The following is a 15,775-nucleotide window of genomic DNA, read 5'->3' as shown; positions in this document are numbered from 1 at the left end:
CAATGAAAAGTCACCACTAAAAGTCCAGATGTTTGAGGTGTTCGATTACTTGATGCAAATAATAAAAACCCTAATCAGTTGTTCACATGTACCTGAGACCCAACATGATTTGGGTGTGCTCTTCATACTTATATTCATGGAACTGAAATTTTTTTGACATTGGAGTAATTTTTGAAATGAATATTTATTGTTGAGCAAGCGATCAAATGGGATTCAATCTTAGTCCAAAATGGAAATCTATCCGGCATATTTTCAGACAAAATTTCCGCCAATTATGAGATGATTGAAATGTTATGGTTTAGGTTTGTTTCCATGCTTTGAACTGGGAAGATTGCAAATATGATTATAACCATTTTGACAATAATTTTTGTCAAAGTTTTGCTTTAGAATGTTTGAGTTTTCTCTCTCATACAATCTTTATTGTTGTATGCTTTTCCATTAAATGGTCTGTTTTATATTCTGTAATTTTTAGATTGCAGCTTTCTTGGGAGAAATAGAAGCTAGGAAATTGTCCTGCAGCCTAGTATTGCACAACTCTTTGAAACACTAATGAACTGTGCAAAGGTTTCATACCCCTTAAACTTTTCTTAAGTTACTTTACAACCACAATGTACTTTCAGTGTACTTTGTTGGTATTTAATATGATTAATCATCAAGTAGTCCATAATTGCTACGTGAAAGGAAAATGATACATTGTGCGGAATGCATTTCAATGAAGCTCCCCACACAAAGTCAATCATTTAGCTGTCATTTACAGCCACAAGTCCTTTGAGGAATGTCTAGTCTTTTACAGCCTCCTTTCTTCCAGAATTACCATGTATTTAGGTGCAGCTAAATACATTCATCATCCCATCAACCCTAACCAGCTCATCTGTTTCTGCTGGAAAAAAAGATGCCACCATCATGTTTTACTGTGGGGATGGTGTGTGGCAAAAAGCAAACCAGACATTTCGTGGTTTTCTTTCAACCGTAACTTTCTTCCTGCCACTCTTTCATTGGCCACTCCAGATTTGTGGGGTGCTCTACTAGTAGTTGTCCTATTAGTAGATTCTCCCCATTAAGTTATATATCTTTGTAGCTTCTTAAAAGCTGAAATCAATCAATCAATCAAATTTTATTTGTATAGCACATTTCAGCAGCAAGGCATTTCAAAGTGCTTTACATCATTACAAACACAGAAACACAATGCAATATAGAATCAACAATCAAAACACAGAATTAAGTCAGGTTTCATCAATAAATTTGTAATTGATTACATTTCAAATACAATTCTAAATAGGTGGGTTTTTAGTGGAGATTTAAAAGAAGTCAGTGTTTCAGCTGTTTTACAGTTTTCTGGAAGTTTGTTCCAAATTTGTGGTGCATAGATGCTGAAAGCTGCTTCTCCTCATTTGGTTCTGGTTCTGGGGATGCAGAGCAGAGCAGGTCTTCTGGCTTCTTCTCCAACTTTTAGGTGTGTGACCATGACTCAATAGGCCTGCAGTTCTGCAGTAGTCTTTTCAGTTTCAACCTGAGCTGTGCTGCATTTATACTAAGCTTACATTACACACAGGTGGACTCTTCTGAAGGCAAGCAGTTGAAGTCGGTTTTATTTAAGAGTATTAGAGTATGAGGGGCTAAATACAAAGGCATTTCTATTGAATTCTTTTAGATATTTTTGTAAAAATAATTTGGAAACCATATATCATTTTACTGTCATGCTACGATTATGTGCTACTTTTTGTTGGTCACGTTCGAGCCCCCTGAAAAACATTTGTGGCTGAAATGTGAAAAGATTTGAAAAAGTGAATATCTCAGTACATTAGCAAAGTGCTTGCAAGACCACGCAGCAGGCATCCGCCTTCTCGGTGCAAATTAAACAATCATGCCCAGCCCTGCTGCACGCCTCCCATGTGATTTGTTGCCACCTACATTTATTAACTGCGACTAGAAAAAAAAACAAAAAACAACAAAACCAGGCTTTCAATTCACATCATTTCATTCTCAACCACAGCTTCTTTTCCCCTTCGTCTTCGTCTGCCGACTGTGTTTGAACAACTGGATTTCATCAGCAGCATGCGGTCAGTCTGCCAGCAGCCTCCGACAAGATGCTTCACTAAATGTCAGCGCAGCAGGCTCAGCGCTGGCTGTGACACGCTGATCTAGACAAACACTCTTATCTGAACACATCCTCTTTCAATCATTGTCCTCTAAAGTGTTTTGTTTTCTTCAACAGGCATAAAATGTGTTGTGTTTTTATGAGGTATTAGTTCATCATCTGACAGGACACTTTTTGGCTGTAATCAAACCTTAAATTCCAGACGTCCTCCAAGTGCTGACAGTATATTCGGACAGATTTTTATTTATAATTCATCAGCGCTTGTTTGAGAAAAGCCTTAAAAGCTCTTCATCATCTCTGTTCTTCTTGGAATTGGAGTGGTAGACTTTTAGGTGAATGCAAAGGAGATTCATATGGGTGAACTGCGGCTTAGAACAATCTGACAATCTGCGAGACAGCTCTGCAAAATCCCCACCTGTGCAAAACAAGAGAATTCACCAGGGGAATGAGTGTGATTTGTAATGAAAATATTTCCAGAGCAGGTAAGCCATAAAATTGCAGTTTCCGGTGTTGAAGTATTTGTTCCGCAGTTTGCAGGTGGAATTTACATACATTAAGTCTGGAAAACAAGTGAGAATCGCGGTTGACAGTGGCATAAAAACCCATTCGCTCTCCCTTGCTTTGCCTTCCCTCCTCCTCTTTTTCTCTCTCCATCACGCAGACAGCTCCGCTTGTTCGTGGTTGCTCATGTGTGGCAGCAGAGCTGGATGGAAAACATATTGCTCCATCAATCACATCCCATTCTTCCTCAGCTGCACACTCAGCTGCAAGACAGTCTGCGGCTGTGAGGCCACACAGAACTGTGCAAAGATGATAAACATTCATTCAAACGCATCGCAGCTACGACTCTATCAAAAAACTGCGTGCACGCCGGTGACCTGATCTCTTTCAAATGATTTCACCCCCCCTCCTTCTCTCCCCATGTGTGCCAGTCCCTAGGTTGACGGAATCTTAATGCACAGCGTGTTGAGTGTCTTCTGTGTTCAAAGAAAACCTCCTTCTCCCCCGTGTAATGCTGGTGGATCAAATGGAAACACAGAGCAAGAAGAAGGAGGAAGATGTCGACTTTTATCAACGTCTGGTTAATGTATTCAGGAATTTCTGTCTTTCAAGTCTTTGTTTCAGCACACAAAAGAGTAAAGCACACAGAACACTACAATGCCCACACCAGCAGAGCAAACTGAGTGAGCAAAATTCTCTCTCCCCTTTTTTTTTTTTTCTGGGGTATGGTTTTAGCCCCCGGGCAGCGCATATGTCACCCATTTGTACTCCAGTCAGTTAGAAGTCGGGACTGAGCGTGAACAGAGGGGCACTTACTCGTTTTTCTCCAGAGCCAGGACCAGCTGCTCTCCTTCCACCACCACCGAGAGCTTCAGCGACACAGGGTGACTCTAAAGAGACAACACAAATGAGAAGTGATGTGCGAATTAGCCTGAAATCTGATAACCAAGGATGCTGAATGAAAAACAAAGCCCAGTTTTATATTTTGTATAAAGTATTTTTTTTCCCCAAGGAAAACCTATTTTCAAAGTAACATACAAGATAAGTGTATTTTCATAATAAAAGATAGCTAATGCAAAGCATGTAGTACCTTGGAGAAGCATTAGAAGAATTTTAGTTTTGATATATTGTCACGTTACAACCACAAACATTACAGTAATTTAAAGGGGCTCTTTATGATATTCCAAAATCAATTACTGTCTAATAGCAAAGTGGAGAAAAAAAAAAAATTGAAATAAAAGTCTAACATCTGTGATATGAATTTGTATTCAGCCCCTCTGAGTCAATATCTTGCAACAATCATCTTTTGCTGCAATTACCGTTGCAACTGTTTGGGGATGTGTCTCTACTGGCTTTGCACATCAGTAGACAGAAATGTTTGCCTATTCCTTTTAAAATAGCTCAACAATAGATGTGCTAGAGAAAATCTGTGAATATCCATTTTCAAGCACTGCAGAATATTATTCATTCTTCTTAAATTTAGGTCTAAGTTATTCTAACGCCTGAATATGCTTTGATGTAGACCGTACTATTGAAGCTCTGGCTGAATGTTTCATGTTCTCCTGCTGGGAGGGAAACCTTCTTCCCAAGACTTCTACAGTCTGCAATTGTTCTCCAAGGTTTGCCATGTATGCAGCGCCATCCATCTTCCCACAGTCTATGACCAGCTTTCCTGTTCCAGCTAAAGAAAACACTCCCACAGCATTACGTTGCCACCACCGCATTTCACCGTTGAGATGGTCTGTTTTGGCTTATTAGTTTCCTAATGACATTTGGTATGTAAATGAAAAAGTAAAAATTTGGTCTCATCTGACAAATGGATTTTGTTCCACATGTCTGATCCTACATGGCTTACGCCAAACATGACTTCTTATGGCGTTCTTTGAACAATTCAGCAATTTGGCAACAGCTGATTGAGCCACGCCATTTCCATTTTTAAACTGAACAGTGCTCTGCGAGATGCTCAGGGATACTGATTTATGGCCTAACCCTGCTTTAAACATCTCCACAATTTTATCCCTGACCTGTTTGCTGTGTTCCTTCATCTTCATAATGCTGATTGCTCACTAATGTTCTCTAATAATCCTCTGAAGGCTTCACAGAACAGCTGGATTTATGCTAGATAGATTTACACACAAGGGGACTCTTAATCAACAGGATGACTTCTAAAAGAAGTTGGCTGTGTTGGGTGTAATTTAAGGATTTTAAGAAAGAGAATAAAGGGGAAAAAGTACTTACGTATGCATGGAAACACAATTTGTATAATTTTCCTTCCACTTAACAAGTAAGCTCTATCTTTTATTGCTATAACTACAAGATTCTCTTAAAGCACAGTTAAGTTTGTGGCTGCACAATGACAAAATGGGACTTAACAATAGAACCTTTGCAACGGACAATAAAACCCATTAAAATTACAAATAAAAGCAGGCTACATGAAAAACAGAATTACAGCTATGTTTGGTCTGTCAGCAAGTAGGCACAGAAAAATCTGCAAATAGGTGAAACCAGAAACACTGATCCACAAGTATTTACAAGGAACCATTGAGTGGAGAATACTACTTTTCACCAAAAGCAGAATTTAAACCAGTCAATAGATCAGCCTGCCCACATCTGGCAGACTGACATAAACTGTACCAGATGTACATCAGTACATCACTATAGGAAGTTATGATCTACAGTGTCAAATACTTTCAAAAAGACAAATAAGGGTAAAGCTGAAAAGTTCTTTTCAAGCAAGGCTTCCATAAAGTCATCTAAAATTTTGTTGGAAGCAGTCAGTGCTTTGCCAGTGAATGAATAACCATTTCCCCAGTTTCTATGAAATTGTACGTTACCGTGATTTAAAATTACCAGAATAAATCAAACTAGTCACTAGTGCTGTGTGAGGCAGTAATGTCAATGTTTAAGCCCTTTTCTGTGGGAGTCAACTCCTTCAGTTATGCTAGAGCTTTGAGTGTGCCACCCAGCGCAGGGAGAGTATTTTCAAGATGAGCACTTTCAGTAGATGGAAATCGTTATGAAGACACTTTGTCTCTGAGAACAAGGCTGAGAGGATTAGCTTTGTGGTTCTATTCTGTTTGACATTAATCCTGCAGAAAGCGGCAAGTACTCAAATGCCCTAAGTCACTCCGATACACTGACCATCTCTTTTAGAGTCAGATGAAGCGGTTTTGCGTCATTTATATCGCTTCTGTCAGTCACATTTTGTAACAGATGCAAACAAGACCACACAAACATTCAGCTTGGCAAAAAAGAAGAAAATTCTCCTTTCTCTTTCATGTTTCATATTTCTTTTTTTTACACACACACATATATATGTAGTTCAAATTGGGTCAGCTCCAGCAAAGAACACCGCTCTGGGTTAAGTGATCCATCACCCCTCATGAAGAAGAATGCCGAGTGGATCATAAGAGGATATGGAAGTGGAACACTTATGGGTAAAGGCGGTATCATCGCAAGCCTATTTTCCCTTCTGACAGGTTTCCTTATCCGTGACTAGACTCACTGTTAAATCTGTACATGCAGAACCTCTTCTTAACTTCAGAGAAAAAAAGAGAGACTGTGCAATGTGTGGATGGACTTATTATTAGGAATTTCTGTATTTAAATGAGCACTCAGATTCACCTTTGTTTCAAGTACTCTATAATTCACTGATCAGAGATTTTGTTCCGGTTTTTTGGGGTAACATAATCCCAGAGAGACCTCGTCTGTTTGGTTAGGCCAAAACTAATTAATTCACGAATGAATTGATTCAATAACATAAACTGAAATAAATCAGGCTGTTTTCATATTTTCCTGGCAAGTATATTTATTTACACAGGCTGTGATTAAAAACAAACAGCCGGGGAGGACATAATTTAAACATTTCACTAATGATCTAAGGGGTCATATTGTGTACACTTCCTCCTCATGATCCACCACAGCTGTTTACACACAAAAATAAAGGCTTCAACCTAAAGAAACAGCAGAAAATGTTGCTGCAGGGGTGTACAGTGACATGTTAAAGTAATCATCCCCTCTTGATTTTTTATTTTTATTTTGTCACGATTCAACAGTTTTAATTAAAATCAAATGGATTTATCTCCTGCTTAATGCAAAGAAGCTGTGATGTCATTAAATAAAAAGCCTTGTAATGGTTGGAAATCTAGATCAAGCTGAAACGGACAAAATGAGAATGCTGAAAGATATATCTGGGGAAAAAAATATCTCCCTTGCCCTTCAAAAAATATATAATTTGTACAAGCGTCAAGTACCCAAAAATCAGAAATGTTTTCTGTGTTTCCTCATCTCATCTTTAAACAAACTTGACAAATCCTGACACCATTTGTGGAAGTTTGGTGCTCAGGAGGACTTTTTTCTCATTGTTATTCTAATGAGATAAAAGATTTTTTGTTAGTTTTTATGTTTGTTTTCTTTTATTAAGTAGATTTATGTGAAGCACTTAAGAACAGTCAATCTCTGGGTGTCTTTACTATGAAGAACCCACTACCAAATAACTATAAATCTGCCAACATATGGATGGCCCTTGCACAGCCTGCACTGCTAAAATTTCTTCCTCATTCTAATCCTCTGAACTTCAGAAGGTCATCTTCACCAGATCCAAATGGCTCGATTAATTGAGTTGCTGCCTTGACAACTCAATATTTATTATGTGTATTAACAAACAACTGAACAAATTGGCCGGTGAATGTACTTTTATCAGAAAAATACTGAAAGTGTTTCATCCTCTTCAAAACTGAAACTGATAGTGAAGGTGAAGAAACTCCCCACATAATTCAGATTCTTGGAAACTCTCTAGTGCAGGCATGATATGCACATCTGCTCTAGAATGTTGGTAGCTTTGTGGTGGCATGACCAGGAAAGCAGCAGAAAAAAAACTATATGGCGAGCGCCATACATAATACTTGTCTTCATGCTAATCTAACTTCAAAGGGCCTGTACTTGTATAGCATTTTATCTAGTTCAGAGAACCGTAAGGCGCTTCACTCTGTATTCAGTCATTCACCTATTCATGCACACATTCACACACTGATGGTGGCAAGCTGCTACATTGTAGCCACAGCTGTTCGGGGGCAGACTGACAGAAGTGCCGCCAGGCTCTCTGACCACCACCAGTAAGGTGGAAGAAATGTCCTACCACCGTCACCATTGCCCCAGTAATCTAACTTTAAGATGGGCAATATTGCATAGAAAGACATTATCTTTATATGATTTGACAACTTTATGAGGCACACCTCAACATTTTTGAATAAACACCAGAATAAACACTGCAAAAAGGTGAAATAGCATGTCAAGTCATATAAACTAGAGCATACAAAATGCTTTTTCAGCTTCTAATATCTACCTGTGATGTGAGCTTGCTGACTGGTTTCCATTCTTGTCCAACGAGTTGAAGAGGCACCGTTGTCTCAGAATGTTTCGACTTTGTTGTCGATTCTGTTTCAACAACCACACCCAAAAGATTCCCTGTAAAAGACATAGAAGAAAAAAACATAAATGTTTCAGATTTCTCTTTAAAATCCCTTGACATTTGCAAATCTGTGTCCACACCAGCAACATATACAGCATATTTTTCCAAAGAAATTCCACTTCTTATTAAGCCCACGCCTTGTGTTCATTAATAACATCAGTGAAAACCCTGACAGTAAAACAGCTTGCTAATCAAATGTGTCACTTAAACAGAATTATGGTCTTTAAATGTGTCACGGCTTTTGTGTTTCCCTGCCTACAAATAATGCCTTCTGCATGCATTTGTTGGTCATGGCAACGATTATCAACACTGACATGCTGGACATATGTCCACCTCCTTTTAAGAGGCTATCAGTGTAATGATGCCTGTCTACTGTGTCATGCAGACATGAGCACAATTCCACTAAATAGCACCCTGCCACATAGTGCAATGAGAGCCGCTGGCCTGTGTTAGAACCTTAACCACCCCCTTTTGTCACTCGTGTTGCATAAATCTCCACATCTGAGAAATGCAGAGGTTCATGATTATGCTGCTGTGATATCTCCAAGCATGAGAGTTGTGTCAATGATAATTTAGTGGGATTTCACCTACAGAAACTTGCAAATGTATGCAAACTCCTCAAACTTTTTAATGTTTTGTCAAGTTCTCAGAATGTTTCCAACAGATTGTACATCTAGATCTTGAAATATTTGTCAAATAAAAATGCTTTGATCTAAGATACTCTGTTGCAGTTTTAGGTGTATGTTTTGTGTAATTGTCTTGTTAAATCTCTGCTCAAGTCTCTTCCAGCATTGTTTTGCATTTTGTTTCATGAATCCCCACTTCCTCAGCTTCCTTATCCATCAGGAAGCAAAGCATCCTCACAGCAGAATGCCACCAGCACCATAACTCTATGCAGGAATTTTGTTTTTAGGTTGATGTGCAGTTTTGGTTTCCAACGTACAAAGAGTTTTACAAGTTGGCTCAATTCAGCTTTAGTCTGATCTGAGTACTTTCTTCCACATGTTTGCCAGGTCCCCTTCCTGGCAAACTACAAATGGGATAGCTTATAGCTTTCTTTCAACAATAGCTTTCTTTTTGCTTCATTCCTGAAGGCCAGGGGTCTCACTTCTAAACATTGTCCAGGATCTATTTTAAAAGCCCCAAATGGCACATGCCAAAAAGAATAAATAAATAAATCTAGATTAATAAAATCATGTGCAGAAATCACAGCTTTGCCTCATGTTCCACCCTCTACATTTGACAGAATAAAATATCAAATCCACCCAAAAAGCTGTGTAGCTAGCAAGCTAATGGAGCATTGTTTCACAGGATCCTTCTATTTGCTCTCTCATTGCTCTGAAAAGAGGTTAACAGAGAATAATACATAATACTTTAAGCTCTGTCATTTTGCTTAAGTGTATGTTTACCCCTTAATCCATTGCTGACATCCCCAAGTGACTAGGAGATTGAGCTGGATGTATTCTCTGGCAGAAGCAAACTTTTACCCAAGAAAGAAGCTGCAACTTCTGTAAATTGTAGAAATCATGAGCACACAAAGTATCAAAACTACAGATAGTACACTGCAAACAGGGTTCCTGGAGTAATCAGCTTCCTGCAGCGGGAAGTTATTTTGTTCCAAGGGTGTCTCACTAAAACAGCAGGAGTTGTTAGCAGCATTTGTTTCACTGCAAACATCCTAAATCAAATGTTTGCTTTTAGGGGGGTAGAGAGGTGGTTGTTCCCACTGATGTTTCATCAAGTATTTCCAAGCAGCAGGGAAACAGATTTATATTGAGAAAGAAGCCAGAAGTTTGACTCAGTGTATAATTCATGCCTAAAAAAAAAATTTAAAAAAAACCTTTTTCCCATTTTAAATTCAAATCAGTTCATATAAACATAAAGTCAACCCATGGTAACAAACTTATAACACATTTTTATTACCAGCAGATTCAGGGTCCCTTGAGGTGCACATTGCTTGTGTCTTCCTTCGCATGACTCATTTGCCTAAATTGCTGAGTCTGCTCATAATCCAGAATTATTAACTCAAGTCAGGCACAAAGCTCCCCAGCTGAGCTTTGCTCTGCTTATCCTCAAGGGGAAACCACCACTCTGGAGTTCATCATGGAGACATCCGACTGATAGCAAGGGGTGACCGGCTCAGCAGTCCTCACCCAGCTCTAGCCCGATGATGAAAAGCAGGCTACAGCGTGAACGTTGGCGGCATCACGCAAGCAAAAACTGGAGCTGTGTTACAGCCTCATTAGTCCCTGAAAAAGCCATGTGAGCGAGGCGGCCATGCTGGGGTGGGGAACATACAGCGAGCTATGGGAAAAGTACTAATGGATAAACAAATTGGAGGTTGAAAATACATGGACAGTTTTGGCAGAAAGGTCAGGTCGGCATTGTGGCTGAGGTGATTTGTTATGCTGAAATGCACCGGTCCCAAAAGGAAGATGATGCAGTGAATAACTATGCACTCATCTCTCTCCCTCCCTCCAAGTAGAAGACAATGGATGGAAACCCACTTATGGGAAAGCCATATACATCGAGGATGATATTCAACCAGCATATACCGTTTTAACCTTTTACTGTAATCTACAAGCAAATACCCAGTTTGTTAATGCATTATGTGATGAAGTTTGATTTCATCATAAATGAAATCATTTTGGTGGAAATAGTCTTCAGGCTGATTTCTTTCCCACCGCCCCAGTGGAGACATTTGGGAAAGGCTGTATTTAAGCAGGTAGTGTTAGCTTGAATGTTATTTGAGCAAGTGTGAGTGTTGAGGGAGTGGTAAAAGTGGCACCAGGACCCTGCGCCTTATTTATATGTTCAATAAAGAAGAGTGTAAACAGATGTCTTAATAAAGACTCTGTTCATAATCACCTCCCTTTATGCTCCAATGTACAAAGAGAGCTTGTGGACTTTATATTGCTTCAATAAAGTGGTGCTAGGTATGATGACTGGACATCTGTATGTGGATAGAATGTGTGCATGGGGGAAAGAAATGTGAACCAGTGAAATAGATGTGGCTTTCCTCGGGGCAAATATATAAATGTAATATCTATTTTGTTGTGTTATAAACAACTGTCTAATTAGAAATTATGCCATTAAGTATCAACAATATAAAGCCTGGTTCACGCAGCAAGATAATTAGGCAGATTTTTCAGTCAATCTTTCGAAGGAAGCCCCGATTATCACAATGGCTCTAAAGATAATGTTAGGAGATGCTCCTGCTGTAGGTGGAGAGCTAAGAATGATCTAGTCCACTCAGGAGGATGTTGGAGCTGCTGAATTCAAATCGGGGAAATTCAAAATGTTAGAGTGTCGTGGACTGGTATTCTATCATGCGAGGTGTTCCCCCACAGAACAATTGAGCATGCAGCTTGTTGAATGTGACTAGTAGCCAATCAGAAAGCGAGGTGACAGAAGCACAAAGGAAAATCCTAAATACAGATGACAAAACAACTGTCATGATGCACCAGAAGGTTCAATGGATGTTGTATTGTGTTTTCTGAGTTAAAAATAGTTCACCAAGTATCACCATTGCTTCTTCCTCATCAAGTCAAATTTTTTTGTACAGCACATTTCATGTGTGCCGTTCAAAGTGCTTTACTTCATAAAAACATCATACATTCACTACTTATGAAAAAAGCAATAAAGGGCGTGCTGTGGTGGCGTAGGGGATAGCGCGACCCACATTTGGAGGCCTCGAGTCCTCGACGCGGCCGTCACGGGTTCGATTCCCGGACCCATCAACTTTTACCGCATGTCTTCCCCCCTCTCCTTCCCCCTTTCCTGTCAGCCTATTTTCAAATAAGGGCATTAGAGTCCACAAAAGACCCCCTGGAGGGGAGAAAAAAAAGAAAAAAGAAATAAATATTTCAATCTGTTAAATGCCATCATCAAAACCATCAAGCAAGAACACATCAAATATGTTGATCAATGTTCGACTCACTACTAATCAAAGGCAGCTCTAAACAGGAGGGTGATGTTTGCTGATGCCAAAGTGCTTAAAGATATTTATTAAGTTCTCTGTTTTGTGTAGACATTATGTTGGTTCACATATGACTTTTTTCATGACTGAATGATTGAGATCAGAATGAACTTACCAGGCATAAAAACATTCCTCTGAATTCAAAATAAATGGAAGTCAAAACCACTTTCCATCAGTACAACAAAGTGTGACTCCTCTGTGATTCCTCAAAAGAAATATATAAAGAAATGACAGTTGACTATTGCATGTTTTTTTTTTTATCATTATTGTTAAAGCCCCTAAATGAGTGCTTCAAAGAACCAATGAGTTGTCAGTGACATGGCACCAGCAAATGACCGCCCTCGTCTCTTTACAAGTCTCTAGACATTTTGTGTTACGAACCTTTTGCAAATTCAGCTCTGCTCTTTATCACCCAGTCTCGTCAACCGAAACAAATCAACAACTGCTCAGTGTTATTGAACCCCAGAGCAGTCTTTCTTGCATTCAACCATGACTTGACAGGCAACCGAGTAATAATGTATTCATAGTAATCTTTTCTGTTGGAACACAAATGACCTGCTGTTCTTCTCATCTCCAAACTTGATGAGGCCTTGCCCCCCACCGACATGCGGCACCTCCCAGAGATGGGATGCACACATCAATAAGGAGCACCCCAAACTATATTCACTCCTGGCCTGATGCACACAAGGACATATTTCAAAGTCACTCTGACAGCAAATCAATATCAGATTTAAAATGAGAATTTACCTTTTTAAGATGAAGGATACTATTTGACAAGCAAAATTCCCTTCAAGGCACAAAACTGAATTAAAGGACTGTCAGCACCCAACAGTTCAACAAGTCACTAATAGACAAGTCTTAGTAGAGTCCGAAGGGTTATTTTCTTGCAACTCAAGTTGAGGCTTCAAAGTCAAGCTACTATCTCTGCTTTCAGTTCAGATGACAATGCGATTAAACATTTCTTCCATTTTAATATAACCACACAATAAGAACAGATTAGGCTTGAACAAAAGATTTGTCAGGGAGTAAAGACTTCATCATATGTACAACTTGAAGCAATTTAGGAACTAAGATGCATACAGACATACATGTGGAATAAATCAAGGTCGAAAGACAAATTAAATTTGTCTGGCTTTAACATAAAGAAGGGTTTTTAAAAAAGGACATCAATAACTCTCCTAGGTTCCATATGGAAAAATGTTCTTTATAAAGAAGATCTGATAAAATGATCTTTTTTTTTTCTGCATCAAAAGAATGTGTCTGCAGTCTTTAATCAGAGTGCTGACCGGTTTTGGGATGTGATCCAGTACAGCTTCTAAGCCAAAATTTGCTTTGGACATCAACACATGCAGGGGGGAAAAACTCGGCCAATGTTTATAGCCATTGTTCATATATTAATGACAGATTGACGGGCATATCACGAACTCAATTTATCCCCAGTCGCAGCAGGCAAATGATTCTAATTCAAACAGATTGATGATTGAGAACAGAATGATGAATTAAGCCATGAAAAGAACCATCAAGCAGACATTGCTTAGTAAATGACCTTGGAGAAAAGAACACAAAAGACTTTTGCCTTTTTAAATTTATATTCCATCTCTTTTCCAATTCCCCATTAGCCTGTAAACAATTCAGTTACAGTCACTATTGGTTTCTATGATGAATTATTGAATTTTAATTGAGTTGAAATGCTAATAAAGCAATAATAACTCAAGAAAAGCCGGCAAACTCTTAAGTTTATTATCCAATGTCATATTTAATGCCATATTTAGGATAGTAACGATCAACATCAGGGAAAAGGTAAAACTGTACCTGCTGACTGGTGATTTTGATGGTGGCATTTGACAAAATGTAATGTTTTTTGCATGTTTCATAATTGGTGAATGTATGATGCTTATATGATGTAAAGCACATTGTACTGCCTTGTTACTGAAAATGTGTTTTACAGATAAACTTGACTGTGTATGGACTTGTTAGTTCTGGTTTATATGCAAACAAAACTCTGACACACATGGGAATCATTATACAAGCTTCCTAAGAGTTGCATTATGAAGCACAGAAATGCAGATGTGACATCATGGTGCAAGGAACCATTCATGCTGTTACCATGGCTTGTTAGATTAAATCTAATATGGTAGCAGTATGCCCACAGCGTTGAGAGATATAAGTGGTAGTATTTATAGGATGCCGATACTTTGGGTTCTTATTTAGGGTTGTAATTAAATCAGTTATTGCTGTGGTCCCTCTACTGGTAAATATCTCTTTTGTGCCACTAAATACCACCATTAATTATTTTATAGGAAAGAAATGTTTGAGCAGGAAAATTCCCCTATGCTCAACAGGAGATTAACCCCGTCTGAGAAACTGGTACCATTATGCTCCCGCCTGACACCATTACGCCATCCACCCCCTTACGACTGCTGCTTACTGCCTGCCATGAGCCCTATGTCCCTTACTGTATTGACGAAGGTCAGAGTCACAGTGTGAAAGCTCATTATTTGGTTTCCCGGATGGATTTCATTTACAGCTCATTGGAACTCTGTCATGGCAAGCATATGCATGCTGCTCATTCAAAGTCCCTCAGTATGGGGTCACACTGCTCTAAGTCTGCCACTGACAATATGCGTTTTGTTACGGCTGAAATGAGTCTGATAATTATTTTTAGCAATATATTGGGTAATTTTCAGAAGACAAAAATGGATATATGCATACTATTTCTTGTCATTTACATCCTGCATGCACTGACTGTAAAAATGTAAAAACTCCCAGTGCCTAGTCAAAAAAAAATTTGATACAAGCAGAGATTATGAAAAAGTTGGACAAATGCTTGCAGCAGGTTAATGCAGCTACATTCTCAGTCCATCTGATTTGCTGGTAAAGTGGCTTCCCTGTTTTGTCTAACAATTTTTCATCTAACATACAGTGTCTTGTAAAAGTATCATGATTTCCTTGAACACTTTCACATTTTGTCAAAACTCATTCATTTCGATACTTTTATTTAAATTTTACTTATTATTACTTATATTATTTTAACAATACATATGGATTTTTTTCTTTTTTTTTTTGTAATATTTCTCCTTTTCTTTTCACCAACTTATTTTATTATTGTTTTTGTACAGCACTTTGGTCCGGTTTTTAAAGTGCTAAATAAATAAATTTGACATTGACATGATTTGTGGAACATCTTTGTCATTGACAAGCAAAGTAGTGAAAAACTGTGAAGAAGAAAGGAACTCCATACTTCATGGTTTACTTTTTTTTTCAGAACCATTCCAGACAGTATGTTTAGGGTTGTTGTTCATACTGAAAGATGAACATTCACCTCAGTCAGAAGTCCTTTGTGGCCTCTAGAAAGTTTTGCCACTTTTGCCTCCCTTTCAGATTTATTCTCTCTGCCTGGCTTTTCTTGGTACTTCTATCAAGGCCAGATTTGACTAGGAGTTTCCTTGTTGAGAGACTGCGTCTTCAGCTTCCTAGTCTCTGCTGTCTTGGTTGGCTGGCAGTTGTGACATACTCTTTCAATTTTTAGATGATAAGTTAAACAGGTCTCTGTGAGATGTTTCAAACTTTTGATAAATAAACTAACCCTGCTCTACACCTCTATGCATATCTTTGCCAGATGTCTTGCAGCTGTCCTAGCAGAAAAGGGGGATTTTAAAGCCTTTTCAATAATAATAAACAAATAAAAATGCAAGCCACACTTTTCAGATATTATTTCTAAAGCAAT

General features: G+C 38.6%; 1 protein-coding gene across 3 annotated transcripts in view; it reads right to left on the bottom strand.

The window, feature by feature from the left end:
* adam12a (ADAM metallopeptidase domain 12a) overlaps positions 1 to 15,775 on the bottom strand; it is a 105,899-nt gene that overhangs the window by 78,534 nt on the left and 11,590 nt on the right. For all 3 annotated transcript variants that reach the window (XM_032573932.1, XM_032573933.1, XM_032573934.1), the window contains exons 2-3: positions 7,944 to 8,065; positions 3,416 to 3,489 (exon numbers count right to left, since the gene is read on the bottom strand). In XM_032573932.1, the coding sequence (XP_032429823.1) occupies positions 3,416 to 3,489; positions 7,944 to 8,065 (196 nt within the window). The remainder of the gene's footprint in view (positions 1 to 3,415; positions 3,490 to 7,943; positions 8,066 to 15,775) is intronic.

This window comes from Xiphophorus hellerii, chromosome 10, assembly GCF_003331165.1.
Source record: "Xiphophorus hellerii strain 12219 chromosome 10, Xiphophorus_hellerii-4.1, whole genome shotgun sequence".
Taxonomy (NCBI): Eukaryota; Metazoa; Chordata; class Actinopteri; order Cyprinodontiformes; family Poeciliidae; genus Xiphophorus; species Xiphophorus hellerii.
Note: the sequence above shows the minus strand (reverse complement) of the source record. Positions and strands in the feature narration are given on the sequence as shown.